General features: G+C 31.7%; 1 protein-coding gene across 3 annotated transcripts in view; it reads left to right on the forward strand.

The window, feature by feature from the left end:
* Positions 1-21,087, forward strand: part of LOC134684998 (inactive phospholipase C-like protein 2) — a 75,151-nt gene that overhangs the window by 33,038 nt on the left and 21,026 nt on the right. For all 3 annotated transcript variants that reach the window (XR_010101242.1, XM_063544329.1, XM_063544331.1), the window contains exons 7-14: positions 1,170-1,236; positions 6,942-7,035; positions 8,613-8,730; positions 9,406-9,491; positions 10,246-10,366; positions 11,855-12,023; positions 16,363-16,461; positions 17,828-17,930. Coding sequence is in view for 2 of the 3 variants with exons in the window: in XM_063544329.1 (XP_063400399.1) it covers positions 1,170-1,236; positions 6,942-7,035; positions 8,613-8,730; positions 9,406-9,491; positions 10,246-10,366; positions 11,855-12,023; positions 16,363-16,461; positions 17,828-17,930 (857 nt within the window). In the remaining variant the exon portion in view is untranslated. The remainder of the gene's footprint in view (positions 1-1,169; positions 1,237-6,941; positions 7,036-8,612; positions 8,731-9,405; positions 9,492-10,245; positions 10,367-11,854; positions 12,024-16,362; positions 16,462-17,827; positions 17,931-21,087) is intronic.

Raw genomic sequence — 21,087 nt, forward strand, 5'->3', positions numbered from 1 at the left:
AGTTAGTTAATGTAAAAATAGGAAGATGTGGTATATAAACTGTTAAGGAGACATCTCTCCACAAGAGACCAAATGACACAGAAGTTGATAACTATTGGTCACATTACAGCCTTCAACCAAAACCTTGGATAACTTCAATTTTTCAGAAAATTTGAAACAAAGAACCATTTATGCCAAGGTGACCTGTGCATATTATAACACAGGTTTCCAAAAGTCCTCATTTCTTAGTAGTTTTCTTAATTTATTAGCCTTGTGTAAATGAAATTGTCATGAATGAAAAGAGAGAACCCTTTGCAAGGAAGGATAGACTCTCCTTTGGAGAAGACCTTACTAAGTTGTAAAACTTGTGTCTGATCCTTTTGTCATTTTGAACAATAAAATTTGTTTAAACTATAAGGAAGGATAAGCTAACAAAACACTTTTCTTTGTGCTTGGACAACATAGCTGTTGAAAAAAAGAAAGTTTACCCCCTTTGAAAAAAAAACATGGGCTAGTTCTTGGGCTTTATTTTTTCAACTTGGAAGTGTCGGATGGGGATACTTCTTAAGTCTACATTTGAATATTCGATGGTACAATAATTAGTAAATGCTGAAGGGGTTATGGTCTACTTTTCATTAATCTTATTTTTCCTTCTTTCAGCCTTGTCAGAATGACGTGTCTGAAATGCTTGGCTGCCACCCCTTATATAGAAGGCAAAATTGGCTTTAGTTTAATTTGGCTATTTATTTTAGGTATTTTTGACATAGCTTTTCAACAGTTTCGGTACTTATTCATCTTTGGATTTCAAATGTCTGGCTATCCGGGCCAAGCGTTGCTTTTTATATGAACGTCTATTTTAATAAAGCAGTCTGTTATTGAAATTGAAGTGGTCTGTTGTATTGTCGGATATGTTTCGTAATTCCTACACTATTTAGAAAGATTTTCCCTGGCATATTGGTCTATAAATCTTTTTCTCATCATATGTAACTCTAATAGATATATTAGATAACATAACAGACCGTATATATTGGCAGGAAACCAGTTTGTTTACAATGATACATTGATTTGTATATGTCACAACAATATACATGATATACCACCTGCAAGTTTTTCCTCTCAACTTATAATGAAGGAATGTTTTTTTCTAACTTTTTCTTTCATTGATTATTTTCTTTACTAATTATTTACAGATATGCAAGCAATGCTGACTACCTCACCACCGATGATCTGTTGCTATTTTTAGAAGCAGAACAAGGGGTAAGACATAACAGTAGAATCTGTATTAAGAACTTTATTCTGTACTTGCAGGTGTGCTTCTATTTATAGATATAAATTGTACAATGGGTTCTCCTTAAAAAAAAACATGGTGAAGCAGGATAGTATTAAAACAGAAAAAAATAAAACTGAATCAATGAAATAAAAGGACATTTTCCCCTAAGGTTACACACTAATAATTGTTAGCATTATACTCATTAGTCTGGGGTTTCAGAAAGGCAGAAGGGGGTCTATAGACAGGCATAATAAATTAGATGACTGATGAATGTCTGCAATCATATTAAAGCTAAGAAATTTCTATTATGGAAGTAGCTGAGAAATATTTATCATTTCTCTTGAGAGGGCTCAAGTACAATTTCTGTACTGGCATTTCATGTTAAAATAAAACCTTGTTGTTGTACTGGCAGTAGTCGTGCTATATTCTTCTACCCAGTTCTGTTAAACTTCATACATAATTTGTATTACACCATTTATTGAGAGAATGTTATAGCCGAAAAAAAATGGAGGGTTATAAAGAATGTATAGTGTGAATAATTAGATAGCTATATTTGGTATATATATGGGATCCTTGCAAGATCTAAATGTCTGTTGGACCTGGTTCTCGTGACCTCGACCTCATTTTATTTAGTATGAAGGTTAAGTTTTTCATGGTCAAGTGTTCATCCGAGATACCATTAGCAATACAGCAACTTTATTTGATGTATGGAATGATTGCAAGGTTTACTTGTATGTCTTGCAGATTTCATATGACCTTGACCTCATTTTATTTATTATAAAGGTTAAATTTTTCATGGTCAAGTGTTCATCCCAGATACCATTAGCAATACAGCAACTTTATTTGATGTATGAAATGATTGCAAGGTTTACATGTATGTCTGGCAGATTTCATATGACCTTGACCTTATTTTCATGGTTCTTTTGCCAATGTTAGGTTTTCATGGTTATGTCTGTTTCTCATTTCTAATAAGTAATATATCTATATTTGGTGTATAAAATTATTTTGTAATGTTCATGGTATCTTGCAGGGTTCATGAATCATATGACCTTGGCCTCATATTTATGGCTCTATGGTCAATGTTTAGTTTCTAACTATGTCTTTTGTAAGATGCTTTAAGCAATAGGCTAACAATATTTGTTGTAGATCGTGATTGTGATGTGCACATGTCTGTCTGGCATTGTTCATATAACCTTGACCTCATTTACATGAATCATTGATAATGTTAAGTTTGTAATACCTGCAGATAAATATTTATAAATAACATGTTTTTGACACAAGATCAATTCTTGAAAGTCTAACAGTGGAGACATTTCAGGATGTGCACTCATATTATTTTATCTTTGAACATATCGTAAAAATAATATATTTTGACAAATTATGAAAATTTCTATCATTTTTCGTTTTGCTCAAATTCTACTTGAAAGAAATTATAGTAGATACTTCTGCCTTAACATTCTTAATCACCCCTTGCTTACAAAAATAGGGTAAAAAGTATGGCCTTAATTTCTTCAATGAGTGCAGTTGTTTCATCAGTAATTAAAGAAGAACATAAAATTAGTGTACATCTTAGATTTGACCTTGAGTTAAGTATTTGACCTAATTAACAGACAAATATCTGATATATGAAGGAGTTAATGCCAAGTGGTAATTATAACAGAGAATGTGGTTGTTTTCAATGTAGAAAAAGAATCAGATATTATATCTGTATTATTACAGATTGGGTTATAAATCAGATGATAATGTTAGAGATCAACTGTAAATTACGCAAAGTGCATACTTGCTATTTTATATATATGATAGAGATATTTTTTGTCAGCATGGCAAAAATGTATTTATTTCATTGTGGATTATCCACAGCTTAACATTGCCTAAACTTTTATGAACCATTTCAAAATATACATTTATTTAAACTAGTCCCAACTGATAAGTATTTTTTACTAATTTGAACCCATCTTTTTCTGACTTCAGTTTGTATTGTAGTTGTGTAATTTAAGTCATTATCAAATATGGAAAATAAACAAAACAGTTATTATAATATTAAATGACATTAATATTTGTTACAATATCAGTAAATGAAATGCTAATAGGAAGCTTTTTATTCATAGAAAATTGAAGAAGCATTAATAAAAGACCGCAACATTTATAAACTGGATGCCAGAACTTATTTTGTTATTAATAGCCTTGACTATACAGGTTCAGTCGGTGGTTAATTTTTTTTAGACATCAATAACTTTGTTTAATCTTCATGGAAATTTTATGATTTTTTTTTATACCAAAAGACAGTTTCTACAGCAAAGTTTCAGTGTCTTAAAACATAAGTTTTATTTATTTATTTGTATTCAGCTCTAATCAGGATAGAAGTACTTAGCAAAGCCTTACATTCTAATTGTTGCTAAGTCTAATGATCTGTCTTAAATCATCCAATATAATATAGGACTAATTAGAAGATCTATGTATGACTTAGAATTACAAGATGATAATTTAAAAAGAGTTAACAGTTATAAGTTGTTTCTGGAAAAGAATGACCAGTTATTTAAGGACCAGTTCAGTGGTGGATCCAGAACTTTTCCTAAAAGGGGGGGGGGGGGGCACTGACTGACCTAAGGGGGGGCCACTCCAGTCATGCTACAATGATTCCCTATATAATCAACCAATTTTTTCACATGAAAAGGGGGGGGGGGGCTCCCTGAGGTCACCCTGAATCCGCCTATGCAGTTGCTCTTCTAAGCTATAATTTATTTAAATATTGAGGTGTTTACCCCCAGCAGATGAATTAACAATCAGTTTCAAACTTTTTGATTTAAGTCTTCGTGTCAAGGTTAATTCAATAAGCAGTTTTAACACAACAAATGTGATACTCTTTAATTTCTTCAAGGATAGAAGAGTTTTTGGTAATGTGATTAATGATTATATTCACATGTGTCAGTCTGTTAGATAAACATTATGTAGCTTTTTAAAATTATTAAAATCATACAAATTGTTGAGTTTTTTGCAACGAAATTAAACACACATCACTCATCTGGATAAACAGTACATAGAAAACATGTTAAAATTCGTAAAATCATTCAAATTGTTGAGTTTATTGCATTGAAATCAAAATGAAGATATTTACACATGTCACACGGCCAGATGAACAGTACTAAAAAGCATATTGAAATTCTTAAAATTGTAAAAATTGTTGATTTTATTGCATTGGAATTAGAAATTGGTTTATTATACAGCAGTTAGAATTGAAGTAGAACCATGATTAAAGTTTACATTACTGATCTATAAATTGATATAAAAAATCCCTTGAACCTGTTAATGTAACTCTTATTATAGAACATTGCATCAAAGTTTTATTCTAAAAGAATCGATGCCATTTTGCTTTTAATCTATCCATTTTCTGCAGAAAGCTATAAATATCTAATACAGTTTATATAGAATGGCATTACACAACAATATTTCACTTGATTGATTCGTATTTTTTTTTAAATGCATATTTAACTGTAATGTTGTAATTAGCGTAGATCAGCTGTTGAGAGGGAGATATATCAGGACTCGGAGAAGAGTGTTGACTTTAAGATAAAACTGATCAATAAATCACCAGTCGTCAAAAGTGCATTATTCAAAACAAACGTTTTAATTTTCTTTACTGCATTGGAAATTGTGAAGCTTCTAAGCCTTATACAGTTGGAAAATTATGAAATGCTTTGATTCTGCAGACTTTTATGTAAAATGAAAGACATGCAAACAAACTTGAAAGATCAATAAGATGTTGAAATCAATCCATTTAAAAAGCCTGTGCATCTGTCTAATATTTATGATTCCAGAAATGTTTATCAAACAGAATGTGTTATTGAATTGGGTGTACAATGGGTTAGTGTTTGTTGACTTTGGTTGTTTTTGTGCAATAACTTATGAACAGTTCAGTGCTTTTCAAATATGTTGTTACAGGGTATGCAATTAGCAGGGGCCCAGATTTACGGACCACTGGCCCCTCAAATTTAATGTGGGCTACTTAAATTTCTGCTTTTTCTTGTATAGGACTATATATGTGGTTTGCAAAATTTAACCTGTGGGCTACCATTGTCAAAGTTTTAAGTTATATCCCTCATTTCAAAATATAGTTAGATCTTTGTCATTTAGAAGTTTTTACTTTTTGGTTCTTTTAAGACCAACATAAAACATAAGACTACAGAGTTTGGCTTGCAAACTAGATAGCATATATGTTCAAATTATCTCAAAGTAAGTAATTAGTTCAGCTTGATATGTTACTCACTATTACTCAACAGTATAATCTAAATTCAAGGCACAGGTTGGAAAATGTTTATTTTGTGTCCACATGATGTAAATAATTCTTAACATTCTAGGGGGTCCAGAGGCGAATTTAGAGGGGGCCCCCCCTTTTCTGTGAAAAATTTGATTGCTTACATAGGGAACCATTGAAGTATGACCGTAGCAGGCCCCTCTTAGGCAGTCAGTGGGCCCCCACTTATGAGAATTTCTTGATCCACCACTGTGGTCTATAGGCAATCCATCTCATCAATAAGTATGAAGAGATATAATTTACTTAGATGGAAAATTGACACCAACTGTAATGTGTATCATGAAAATATAGAAATCAGGCACATGCAGGAAATATAGAAATCAGACACTTGCAGGAAATATAGAAATCAGACACTTGCAGGAAATATAGAAATCAGGCACATGCAGGAAATATAGAAATCAGACACTTGCAGGAAATATAGAAATCAGACACTTGCAGGAAATATAGAAATCAGGCACATGCAGGAAATATAGAAATCAGACACTTGCAGGAAATATAGAAATCAGACACTTGTAGGAAATAAAGAAACCTTGTCAATGATATAAACATGATTTATCTTTAGAATTTCTCGAAAGATTTATCTAAGTTTAAAAATTGAGCTCTTATCTGTTATTTTTTATTAAAATATCCTGTTAATAATGTTATCATTGTAAGAAATGACAGAATTGCATGACAGTGGTAACATATTGTGTCGTTAATTTTGACAGATAAATAGGCTATTTTTTAAAGGATTTTAAGAATTTGTAGGTTTCTGTAATAGCAAGGGCTTGAGATTGTCTCTTCTCCGATTTCTCCTTATTTATTGAATATTGATTTAGTCAAGATTTTAAAGACTAAGTATCTAAGAAGCCATCATCTTGTAATTGCCATTGAAGATTTGAAGCATTAAAAGCTGTAAGTGCTCATAAAAATTCCTTTAAATTAGTTTAATAGTATAAAACCACTATGTTAACTTAGAAACTCTGAAACAGAATCCCTTATTGGTTGGCATTTCCAATCTTTACAAGCCTGTCTTGTCTGCTTGTCCAAATATTTATGGAAAGTTGAAACATTGTCTGATACAAATGTCACCTGTATCATGGTAAAAAGAAGTTTTATAAAGAAATTTATAGATTCTGAGGTTCTAAGTTATTTGAAGAGTTGCTGAAAAATCATGGCATTTTAGTGGCAGCACTTTGTGCTATGTAATAGGTCAGCTCCCAAGCCCTCAACAAATTAATGCATGGCCAAGAGTTTTAGTGAGCAGAAAATTTTATTGTGACTACAAGTAATATTGTTAAGTTGTAAGTCATTATTATCTTATTAGATCTTTGATAGACATGATAGATACTGAATTCAAAATATTACATTTGCTTTATTTGAGATTATTTATATTTTCAGATGACAAGAGTAACAAAGGAGAAATGTTTAGAAATTATAAATGAATACGAACCATCTAAAGACGGCAAGAAAAAGGGCCAGTTAGGAATTGATGGTAGGTTTTCAACTATATATGTACACATTACATACCATATGAAAATAAGGAGTTGTGGTATGATTGCTGATGAGCCGACTGTCCACCTTAGTTCAAATGATATGGAGTTTTAAAGCCATGATAGGTTACCTTACAACCTTAAGCCATGAGAAAAACACATACAGAATAGTTGGCTATAAAAGATCCCAATGTATAAGGAAATAATTTACAATAAAAAAACAAATATGGCAGACATGAACCAAAGACAACCACTGAACTACAGGCACATATAAAACGTGGAGGGGTTAAACATGATTGAAGGTGTCAATCCTCCCCCCGCTCAGGTTATTGGTGTAACAGCACAACACAAGAGCAAACTACAAAGCAAAAAAGGAAAAACAAATATAAGAAACAGCAATAAACAACCACCAACCAATTACAGGTTCCTGACTTAAAACAGGCACATGGAGAATGTCATCAAGGTCAAATGAAAAATCTGATCCAGAACTGTATGATTTGACACAGAAGTGGGATAGTATCAACATGAGACATTGTGCCAATCATTGTAACCAATATTTGACATTTGAATATGTGTTCATATTTCTTCTTTATTTGTCGAGTAAGCTTGTGAACCAGATTTGACCTTGACTTGACATGTTCTATACTTTGATGTTATTGTATAACCATAAGGCAATGTGTTACATATCTTCAGTGCTGTTAACTAACTTCAAAAATTAAATAATTTCTGTGTCAGAACCACTATTACCAGATGTTATTGAAATACTAAATGACAACATGTTTCATACTATAACAATAAATAGATCATCTGATTAGAAGTTATTACAAGTGGTATTTGTTTTTTCTGTTATAATACAATGCTATTTGCACTCATTTGAGGATGAAACATATGTTTTAGTTCATTAGAATAATTTTGATATGTTTGTCAATTACATAAAATTGAGAATGGAAATGGGAATGTGTCAATGAATTATTCAGTTCTTACAACAAATAGATCATTTGATTAGAAATTATTACAAGTGGTATTTGTTTTTGTGTTATAATACAATGCTACTTGCACTCATTTGAGGAGCAAACATATGAATAATTTTAACTTGTTTGTCTATTACATGAATTATTTATTTATTCACAATGTTGGCAATGAATTTATGATTTTTTAACATTGGTAAAGTGGTGCTGCGTTTAATTTCATAACAATTAAGATATTTTCATATTGAATTCATTTAATTAGTTATTTTTTCTGTTCAAAGAATGAATTAAGTTTAAAAACAATGTTCAAGAAGGGGAAAAGATACCAAATAAACTGACAAACACCATGGCTGAAAACAGACCAACAGACACAATAACACACAATAACACAACATAGAAAACTAAAGACTAAGCAACATGAACCCCGTCTAACACTGGGGGTGATCTTAGAAGGATACTAATCTAATCCAGAACTGACTCAGTCATCATCAAAGCGTCATATACCGGTAGTCAGTTCCTGGCAGATATATATATAAAAAAATTTGTATCACACTGAAAGTCTAATTTTTGGTTTTCTGTGTTTTTCTAAATAGTTGTATTGTATTTTTTAGGTTTTACTCAGTTTTTATTATCAGATGAATGTAACCTGTTTGAACCAGAACACAGAGATGTGTGTCAAGATATGTCCCAACCCCTATGTCATTACTTTATCTCAAGTTCCCATAACACGTAAGTCTTTGTAACCATAAAATATAACCTTTATTATGATGTTTAGATGATCTTGGTATTTCTCCTTTCTGTTTGAAGCCTTATCTTCTTGTACACATAGCCAGTCAACATGAGCTTGTGAGTTCAAACCCACTGGTTCGGGTGCACTCAGCTCCAATAATAATTGACTAGGATTGTCAATTTTCCTATTAAAGGTCGGTGGTTTTCCACCAATAACAACAGGCCGCCACGAAATAGCCTAAATGCGGTGCTTAAAAGTGTTGTTAAATCTCCAAAATCAAATCAAATTCTTGTACACATACTGCAAAGCAACTTATTTCTGGGGATACTTTTATTTCCCCTTTCTAGTCAAATTCACGGTGCTTTAATTTCACTTGATATAATTAAATATGGATTGATCCCACTGTCACATATTTGTGATGATTTCTATTCGTTATTTTTCTGCCAAGGAATGTTGCTAAAATTAGTTGGTTTATAGAATACAATCTTTTAGAAAAGTGAATTAAATGAGCAAATTCAGTAGAATGACAATTTTCTGTGAAGACAACTACAAGCTCTGACAAATTACAAACTATATATATCCTTTGGTTGTTGTCTCTTTGATACATTCCCCATTTCCATTCTCAATTTTATTTGCCATTGGAAATGATTTTATAATTGTTCCTTTTCTAACAGATATTTAATGAAAGACCAGTTACAAGGTCCATCTAGTACAGAGGCTTATATTAATGCATTAGACAAAGGATGTCGCTGTCTGGAATGTAAGTATATATGTCAACAAATATTTGCCCCACCTTTTCCTCTGGAATTTTTTTTTATAAACAATCTCATAATATCTGTTCCGTTAGGAACATATACTGTAATATTTTTTCCAGTGGAATGATATTCAAGAATATTTATTCCAATTGGGACTAATAAATGCCTGAAACAAGTGATTCTGTAAGTATTCTGTTTATTTTGACACATTAAGCAAAGTTTATATACATACTTTGGGTGTGATTTCTTGTCAGAATATTTATTGAATAAATTGAGAGAAACTAAACATTTACTACCACTTCGGACTAATGTATTTTCGTGGGTACTAATTTTTTTTCCTGCAAATTGAAAAAAAATTAGTTTGATGGATATAAAAAAGAAGATGTGGTATGATTGCCAATAAGACAACTATCCACAAAAGACCAAAATGACACAAATATTAACAAAAGACCAAAATGACACAAACATTAACAAAAGACCAAAATGACACAAACATTAACAACTATAGGTCACCGAATATTTTATTTTCCTTGGTTTAAATAAAATTCTGTGTACAAGCCTGTCACACATTTGGATTTTGCTTTTTAATATATTGGTGGTTGACATGTACCCGCCACAAAATCCACAAAAATTAGAATCCCATCAATTTGATAGAATCAACAGTATTCATGTATAATCAATTATAACTTTGTCAGCCTTTGTTTATTTGTTTGTAGTGGACTGTTGGGACGGTCTTAATGATGTTGTTTATTTTTGTAGTGGACTGTTGGGACGGTCCTAATGATGAACCAATGATCTATCATGGACACACCTTTACCTCAAAGATAACCTTCAAATCTGTCATACAAACCATCAACGAATATGCTTTTAATTTTTCCAAGTAAGTGACCTTCAAATCTGTCATACAAACCATCAACGAATATGCTTTTAATTTTTCCAAGTAAGTGACCTTCAAATCTGTCATACAAACCATCAACGAATATGCTTTTAATTTTTCCAAGTAAGTGACCTTCAAATCTGTCATACAAACCATCAACGAATATGCTTTTAATTTTTCCAAGTAAGTGACCTTCAAATCTGTCATACAAACCATCAACGAATATGCTTTTAATTTTTCCAAGTAAGTGACCTTCAAATCTGTTATAGAAACCATCAACGAATATGCTTTTAATCTTTCCAAGTAGGTGACCTTCAAATGTGTTATAGAAACCATCAGCTAATATGCTTTCAATCTTTCTAAGTAAGTGACCTTCAAATTTGTTATAGGAACTTATCAACGAATATGCTTTCAATCTTTCCAAGTAAGTGACCTTTAAATCTGTCATAGAAACCATCAGCTAATGAATTTTAAATGTTTCTTAGTAAATGACCTTCAAATTTAGAATTAATCTATGAATGTAAGTTGAATATTTCCAAGTACATGACCTTCAAATCTGTCGTAGAAACCATCAAGGAGTATGCATTTTAATATTCCTAAGTAGGTGACATTCTGTCATAGAAATCCTAAACAAATACACCCTAATTTGTATAGCATGAAACGTTTTATGAAATGTCCATGATATTTAGATAGCTGATGACTTTAGACCTTGTTTCTTATTATTGAACTTACCAAACCTAACATTTGATACAATAACTGTTAAGGTTGTCATTAAAACAAACAATTGTATACCAAAATGAGTAAAATCTGTTATTGAATATTGAATATATACTTTGGGACAATATCCAACAAGCTATGTAATTGATCTACCACAAGTGGTTCACCATAAACAAGACATACAATTGTTGACGGTGCCACTGCTGTCTTACTTTTTGAGGCAACAATGGGTATTATATGCAATAATTGATTACGCTTAAATTTTGATACATTGCTTGAATTTACAAATCCTGCATAGGTTTCAAATATCACAACTTGCTAAATCTTTCATTAGCAATGGCACATCTTATTTCCATGAAGATTCTTTGTCTCTGCCAACTCAGTCATGGTCTATTGACCTTGACACTTGAGCTGGTCAGGGAAAGAACAATTGGCTAATAATTTAAGATCGGTTTATAATACCATAACAAGACAATCTTTGAAGCAAAGTAAATCTATTTGAAACAAAGTAAATCTATTTGAAACAAAGTAAATCTATTTGAAGCAAAGTAAATCTATTTGAAACAAAGTAAATCTATTTGAAGCAAAGTAAATCTATTTGAAACAAAGTAAATCTATTTGAAACAAAGTAAATCTATTTGAAACAAAGTAAATCTATTTGAAGCAAAGTAAATCTATTTGAAACAAAGTAAATCTATTTGAAACAAAGTAAATCTATTTGAAACAAAAGTAAAATCCAAGATTTTATAATGAGTATTTTATATTTATTTTTAGGTTTCCCGTAATTTTATCTATTGAAAACCACTGTAGTATCAAGCAACAGAAAACAATGGCCCACTATATGACAACGATATTTGGAGATAAACTATATTGTGATATAGTAGATGAAAATGCTGCTTGTTTGCCTCCATTGGAGTCGTTAGTTGACAAAGTTCTCATCAAGGTAAATATTACACCACTTTAAAATGATGTAGGTCACAAGTTAGATATTGTATCTCTTTAGGCCACTTTTTTTTTATTAGTTGGTTTACGGATCCGCCGACCCTGTTTTTCACGATATTGAAATAAAAATAAAAACGATTTTGAAGATTTTTTTTAATTCCGCCGACCTTTTTCTGTTTGAAGAAGTACAAATAAAAATAAAAACATGATTAAAAAAGATCGGTCTTTCTTCTTCCAGTCGGAATACCCTTGGAGTGGATTCGGAAATCCCGTGCGGTTCCCTGTTCAGTGAACGTTTCACGATGATCTAATGTGGTGAAAAGGAACCAGTTGAAAGGCGGTTCCCTGTTCAGTCAAAGTTTCATCATGATTTAATGCGGTGAAAAGGAACCAGTTGAAAATGGAGGCAACTTCCAAGCAAGGACCGAAGCTCATAAACTCGGCAATCAATGTTACACGCAGGACTTCGGGAAAGTTCGGAGAGCCGACAACCTTGCTTCAGAAGTTGAAATAGAGAACCAGATACGATTTTAATATTGTTGCCTTGGAGATTTTCGGTGTAAATCTTAACGGTTGAACAAAATAAACATCGCAGTCATGAATAATAAAATTGAAATATTTTTGAGATGGTTTGGGAAGTTTGGTTTAAAAGGTCGAACAACCGCTAATTTGAAACCCTGTTTTAGACAGTCAGTGAGGTTGACGGCGGGTCAACTTTGGTTTAAGTGTTGATCAGAAAGTCTGAAACCCGTCGAAAGGGGTTGTTTTAGTTTCTTGAGGATTGAGCTGCATTTGTCATTACATATATGAGGTACAAATAATTATGACGTCTGGCAAGGCTTTCTGGCATCCAAGATTTGTTTTAGATAGCCTTGCCAGACGTCACTTAAGGGAAGAATCTTTTAACTTGCTGCCAGGGATGGGTGTCTGATTAATTGGCCTTATTATATAAATACCTAAATACCATCCCACCGTACCCATTAAGATTTAATGGAACAGAGATGGGATATGGTGGACAAGATCCCAACACAAAATCAGAACATGTATTACTGTAATAGAATGCCTGACAATTAAAATCACTTCAATATTTATAAAAAGGGACAATCCCAGAAAACTTCGAGATATAAGCTTATACTTTATTAATAGCAGTGTAAAATAGCATAAAAAGCCTAAGAAGGACATGTTTTCATGTACCACATATGAAGGTATATGACATGCAGAGCGCATATGGTATTTCCTCAATAAGATTGTATTTTGTTATGAGGAATTTTGTCACTCCCTGATCTAAATTTGATAAATAAATACACAGAACAAAGAGAAATGCAATTGGTAAAGACACTTCCCTTTCATCAGGGACATGGTTTCATCAATCTACATTGACATTGGACTCCTTGTAACACATTAAATTTAAATTGAAACAGCAAGAATCAATACCAAATTATGAAACGATCTGCATACATGTTAAGTACAAAATGCATAATACTATCATATCTATCTATCTTCCCGTCAAGGAGTGGACTCATTTTTGAGTGTATATACTCCAGCGATTATATTACTATTATATAGAGTAATGTCATTGTTTGTTTCTCTCAATTTTTGGTTTAAAAAAACCAGTATTAATTCCAATTTTTTTTTTTTTTTTTTTTCAACCTCCAACCTACATGACCTACATTTTTTCATTGTTTTTATTTTTATTTTTTTTTCGACCTCCTACCCTTCCTTTTTTAAGAAGAATCCCGTAAACCAACTAATAAAAAAAAAGTGGCCTTAACAGGGCATGTTAATGGAGTAAACAATTAGGAGGTACAAGCCTGGAACTATTTTAACAAAATATTTTACAACTAAGATTGATCAGAAGTTATCCTGAAATGTACCAGATTTTTTGTGAGAGTAATCCCTGAACGCTCATTATTTGTTCTCATTGTAGATTATTGAATGTAAAATTCATTTGTTTAAACATATTTTATTGTTAAAAAAAAATGGATTAGACAAGTTTTTATGCCCCACCTACGATAGTAGAGGGGCATTATGTTTTCTGGTCTGTGCGTCCGTTCGTCTCTCCGTCCCTTCGTCCCTCTGTCCGTCTGTCCCGCCTCAGGTTAAAGTTTTTGGTCAAGGTAGTTTTTTGATGAAGTTGAAGTCCAATCGACTTCAAACTTAGTACACATGTTGCCTATGATATAATCTTTCTAATTTTAATGCCAAATTAGAGATTTTACCCCAATTTCACGGTCCACTGAACATAGAAAATGATTATGCGAGTGGGGCATTCGTGTACTGAGGACACATTCTTGTTCAACTTAGTTCCGTCTTCTCTATAAAAAATATTATTGTTTCATGTGTTCAATTTTCTTATAAAAGTTATTTTGAAGAAGTTTTTTGATATGCAAACTTGTCGAACTTGATCACAAACTAAATTTCCTACTTTAAGTTATTTTGGACAAGTTTTTAAAAATGTGATAACATGACTGACTGACTCAATAATTGAATGGCCTTCTTTGTTATGTAAGTGTTAATGTGACATTGAAATATGAAAGTGAATTAAGAAACACTGGGTTGACCTTCACCCCTAATATTATTCTATGTATAGGTTGCACTTTGTAAAAACAGGTGTTTCACAAACCCGTTCTTATTTTGAGGAGATATATATTATTTATGAATATTTTGTTTTGTTTACATACTGGTTCCCAGATATGATCTTAATGTTTCATCTCATAGAGACATTACATGGAATTTTACCAGTATAATTAAACATAAATTGCAGCTGCCGTGAATTATTGGAAGACCCATAGTGAAAGGAGGGATTGTACAGAATTTTAGTATAAATTTGAACTTGTAGAAGTTTTAGGGAAGATAATGTTGTGAATATGTCATACAGCACTATATTTAACCTGTGAAAGAAATAGAAGGGCATATGAGCTTTCCATTCTAGGATATAATTGTTAACAAAACTTTAAAGTTAAGATGGTATAGTTTTATCCGTAAAGGGAGTTCCTACGGGAAATTGCATTGTCTATATTTACAGTAAATGCACCCTGTAGGCAGAAAGATGAAGGGATGTTGATTGTATATTTAATGTCATTAATGGTAAAATATAATTGTAATTTCAGGGTAAAAAGTTAGATTTACACACAGATTCAGATGAAGGAATGTTAATTGTACATTAATGGTAGAATATAATTGTATTTTCAGGGTAAAAAGTTAAATTTACACACAGATTCAGATGAAGGAATGTTACTTGTACATTAATGGTAGAATATAATTGTATTTTCAGGGTAAAAAGTTAGATTAACACACAGATTCAGATGAAGGAATGTTACTTGTACATTAATGGTAGAATATAATTGTATTTTCAGGGTAAAAAGTTAGATTTACACACAGATTCAGATTAAGGAATGTTACTTGTACATTAATATTAGAATATAATTGTATTTTCAGGGTAAAAAGTTATATTTACACACAGATTCTGATAAAGGAATGTTACTTGTACATTAATGGTAGAATATAATTGTAATTTCAGGGTAAAAAGTTAGATTTACACACAGATTCAGATGAAGGAATGTTAATTGTACATTAATGGTAGAATATAATTGTATTTTCAGGGTAAAAAGTTAGATTTACACACAGATTCAGATGAAGGAATGTTACTTGTACATTAATGGTAGAATATAATTGTATTTTCAGGGTAAAAAGTTAGATTTACACACAGATTCAGATGAAGGAATGTTACTTGTACATTAATGGTAGAATATAATTGTATTTTCAGGGTAAAAAGTTATATTTACACACAGATTCTGATAAAGGAATGTTACTTGTACATTAATGGTAGAATATAATTGTAATTTCAGGGTAAAAAGTTAGATTTACACACAGATTCAGATGAAGGAATGTTAATTGTACATTAATGGTAGAATATAATTGTATTTTCAGGGTAAAAAGTTAGATTTACACACAGATTCAGATGAAGGAATGTTACTTGTACATTAATGGTAGAATATAATTGTATTTTCAGGGTAAAAAGTTAGATTTACACACAGATTCAGATTAAGGAATGTTACTTGTACATTAATGGTAGAATATAATTGTATTTTCAGGGTAAAAAGTTATATTTACACACAGATTCTGATAAAGGAATGTTACTTGTACATTAATGGTAGAATATAATTGTATTTTCAGGGTAAAAAGTTATATTTACACACAGATTCTGATAAAGGAATGTTACTTGTACATTAATGGTAGAATATAATTGTATTTTCAGGGTAAAAAGTTAGATTTACACACAGATTCAGATGAAGGAATGTTAATTGTACATTAATGGTAGAATATAATTGTGTTTTCAGGGTAAAAAGTTAGATTTACACACAGATTCAGACGAAGGGATGGTGACTGATGAAGATGAAGGGGCAGAGTCAGAGAAAAAGAAAAACAACAAATCCAGGGTAACTGTTCTAATATATGACCCTATTACTTTTTTTATGCTGCAAAAACATTGAGACTTTTTAGGGTATTTTATGAAAGATTCCTTCTTAAAATATCCTATGAAATTTTGTCTGGGTTGACTTTTTTTGTCAAAGATATCTCAACATGAAGCAGAAATTAAGGCAATGTATAAATAACACATATCTGAGAGGGTGAAAGAACAGATTGTGACTAAAAACATTTCAACTGAGGTTAAATGTACAATTGATCAAGCGTCTCCATGAAAACATTGTCAACTGAGGTTAAATGTACAATTGATCAAGCGTCTCCATGAAAACATTGTCAACTGAGGTTAAATGTACAATTGATCAAGCGTCTCCATGAAAACATTGTCAACTGAGGTTTAATGTACAATTGATCAAGCGTCTCCATGAAAACATTGTCAACTGAGGTTAAATGTACAATTGATCAAGCGTCTCCATGAAAACATTGTCAACTGAGGTTAAATGTACAATTGATCAAGCTTCTCCATGAAAACATTGTCAGCTGAGGTTAAATGTACAATTGATCAAGCGTCTCCATGAAAACATTGTCAGCTGAGGTTAAATGTACAATTGATCAAGCGTCTCCATGAAAACATTGTCAACTGAGGTATAATGTACAATTGATCAAGCGTCTCCATGAAAACATTGTCAACTGAGGTTAAATGTACAATTGATCAAGCGTCTCCATGAAAACATTGTCAACTGAGGTTAAATGTACAATTGATCAAGCGTCTCCATGAAAACATTGTCAACTGAGGTTAAATGTACAATTGATCAAGCGTCTCCATGAAAACATTGTCAACTGAGGTTAAATGTACAATTGATCAAGCGTCTCCATGAAAACATTGTCAGCTGAGGTTAAATGTACAAATGATCAAGCGTCTCCATGAAAACATTGTCAACTGAGGTTTAATGTACAATTGATCAAGCGTCTCCATGAAAACATTGTCAACTGAGGTTAAATGTTCAATTGATCAAGCGTCTCCATGATGTCAACTGAGGTTAAATGTACAATTGATCAAGCGTCTCCATGAAAACATTGTTAACTGAGGTTAAATGTACAATTGATCAAGCGTCTCCATGAAAACATTGTCAACTGAGGTTAAATGTTCAATTGATCAAGCGCCTCCATGAAAACATTGTCAACTGAGGTTAAATGTACAATTGATCAAGCGTCTCCATGAAGGGTTATAGACTACCAGCTGTGGGATAGAGTAAATAAGCTCCCTATTATTAACCAATCAAAATTGGGCATTTTAACTGAAATATAAGAAAAAATACAAATCATTTGTTTTTTTACACTATAATACCATTACACATGTTTTAATATTTCTATTTATAGGAAGGATCAATAAAGAAACACAAATTAGCAAAAGAATTATCAGACCTAGTAAATTACTGTGTGTCAAAACGCTTTAAAGACTTCCAAATGTCTCAACATAGTCGTAAGTACTTCTTACTTTTATTCTTTCTCACTGAGTCAGCTGTGTTATTTTGCTAAAAAGGGATGTTAAATCTGATGGCTTGTGTAGAGACTAACAAGCTCTCAGTCTTAACCACAGCCCACCAGCCAAGGCATGTAAAATGCTGTTTAGTCTTTAAAAATCACATCTACTTGCCAATACACCTTATCGCTAATCCCAGCTGACCCGGCCGCTTCAACTATTAACGCATACAACAATCACTTTTCCATTGTGGCGTCAGATATTTTGTTTTATGACGTCAAAATTTTACGGGAATCTGTGTGATATTCAGTAATGGCAGACAAATAGCGATAAGGTGTATTGAATCTAAACTAAAATTTTCATCAATGTCAGCATCAGACCTCTTTATCTTGAAGACTGATAAGTCTAAACCTGCCATCTAAATTTCTAAAACCTACCCATTGTATTTATTGTAAATTGTTTCTTGTCCTTTTAATATATGCATAAAATAATGAACCGTGCAAGACCCTGATGAGTAGCAAAGATTGTTATAAAGCCCCCCTCATTGTTGGGGCCATGTCATAATTCCCACTGGATGTTAAGCTAGCAACACTCAATCCATAGATACTTCTAAAGAATCATAAGATTAGAAAGCCGGTTATTTGGTTCCAGGAAAATTTTAACTGTTTTCCCAGACTTAACTAATTAACAAGATTAATAAGGAAGTCTAAGAGGCAATAAACAAACACTTTGGAAACTCTTCCTGGTCTATAAAACATCAGTCATTTAAATGGATTCTACACTAGTCTGGGAGCTGTCCTTAAATATTTACATAAAAAAGAAATTAATTACCAGATATAATTACATAGCACTGTCTTTAGGGATTCGTTCTAATAATCACAACATAACAGTATGAATATTTAATGGAACAAAATATATGGAAACATTCCATGTTTTCTGTCAATATCTATATTTAGTGACTGTAATTAGATTTGAACATAAATTGTAAAACTTGGTTGTCCCATAGGAATTGTAAGGTCATAAATATTGTCAAAGAAGTTGCATAGAAAATATTGTTGTTGCTGGTTTTTAATAAGACATTAATTGGAGGTGAATTTTTAAGATTTTGAGAATCAATAATTTGTTGGATAATATCTTTATATACAAGTATTGATTGATCTGAAATTAGATTGAAGTTACATCTTTGAAATAAATGATGTTTTTAAAGTTATTTACCACATTTTATCCCTGCTACAGGTAGTTAAAGGAGTAGGTTCAGTAAGACCCCATTTGGCCCCAAAATATTGCAGTTTTGCAAAATTGTGGAAATGTTATCCTTAAGCTATTTATCGGAAAGTAGAATTTTTCTGCTACACAAAAATGGTCTGATTTTGACAATACAATATATCGAGTACTAACATCATTTAGTCGTGCTAAATTACTGAAATCTTCACAATTGTAGCATTTTGATTAAATTTTAGACGGTTTCCATCTCAAATGAAAGTGGCCGCATTCGTGTTCATTCATAATATTGAAATGTAAGTTGTATTTAATGATAATACATGACATATATAAAGATTGAGGATGAACACGATGCGGCCACTTTCGTTTTTGACAAAAACCATCTGAAAAGTGACCATTTTTTGCATTTTTGATAGATTTTTGATATTTTTGCTTGAATCAGAGGGTTTGTAATGACTTAATCAGCTAAAATCTTTCACATATACTAATTGAATTAATTGAAATAGACACTTAAGTGTTAAAAAAGTGTCCAAAATCTTTTGTTAGATGAACCTGAAATTTGAGGCCAAAATCGGCCCTTACTGGACCTACTCCTTTGTAAAGTTTTTTAAGATTAACAACACATATTTCTTTATGTTTGGTTAAACTAGTCTAAATAATGTTACAATGAATTTAATTTGAACAAAAACTTGACTGGGGGTCACTTTACCAATTAATTTTACTTGAATTTTATTAAAAAATTAAACTTTGAACATACTAAAGGGGAATTTTAACTAACATGATGAAAATGACTGACAAACCATGGCTAAAAACAAAAGTGACCCGACAGACAATTCCATAAAATGCTGAATAGAAAACTATAAACTACAGAGCAATGCAAACCCCATCAAACACCATTTGGTTTGTGACATTTTTTTTATGTGATTCTAGGGGTGACCAGGATTTAGACTTTGCACAGGGCACATTCTCACACTAAAGATGTATAAACTTGGACTATCTTGACCAAGGATCCGGAAATTTTTTCACCTAATTTCGGTCATTTTCATACAAGTTAAAAGTTGATGCCCCTTTTCAAAAAATGATTGTTAAAATCACATTACTGCATGAGACTCATTATGAGTATGCTCATGCTCGATCGTCATGTTCGTAGCATCAACAAACTTGTTTCACTGTTGCATCGTATTTACCTCATGATTTGTCCTACCATTTTCCAAAAATCGTTTACGGGAAGGCAACAGTTTAAAAATAAAATAATTTTAATAACTCAAAACGATAATATTCTCAGTTATTGCTTACGTTTCCTTTGATTCTGAAGTCAAAATTCAAACCGGATGTACTGCGACAATACTAAAACGAACAATTACGGACTCATTTCTGGGATTAGTTTTGTTTATCCAAATCACAGGAAATCATCGGCTTTTTAATATTTTAAGAATATTAATTAAAATAGTTGCACTAGCTTTATTTAGGATGAAATTATCTGAAATTTACAATTAATTGTCTAAATCTGTGGAAGAGAATTTCAAGCATGGGTATTACATAGTAAACAAAGCAAGTGTGTTAGAAGTAAAAAAAAAAAAATCTACGTAAATTAAACCAGTTTTTAATTTAATTTTAAATCATAATTGACAATTGTCTGACCTGTTGAGTAATGAAATAATGAAGCCAGTTGGTATGGAATTTTTATTTCTTTATAATAATAGTTTGGAGCTTGTGATTAATTGCCAGGTGTGAATTAAAAACACAGGTAAAGAAAGAGATTGGCAATCAATAGCCAATAGCTCCCTGAGGCATTAATATAGTTATTAGGAGGGCCCTCAGGATTATTACACTTTATTGAAGTGGCAGTTTGATTACAGGAAGTCGATGACAAAACAAAAATATGTTCAAAAAGGCGATTTTGAAAGCCGATCTCAATGAAATGACTGATATTATT

This window comes from Mytilus trossulus, chromosome 9 (assembly GCF_036588685.1).
Source record: "Mytilus trossulus isolate FHL-02 chromosome 9, PNRI_Mtr1.1.1.hap1, whole genome shotgun sequence".
Lineage (NCBI taxonomy): Eukaryota > Metazoa > Mollusca > Bivalvia > Mytilida > Mytilidae > Mytilus > Mytilus trossulus.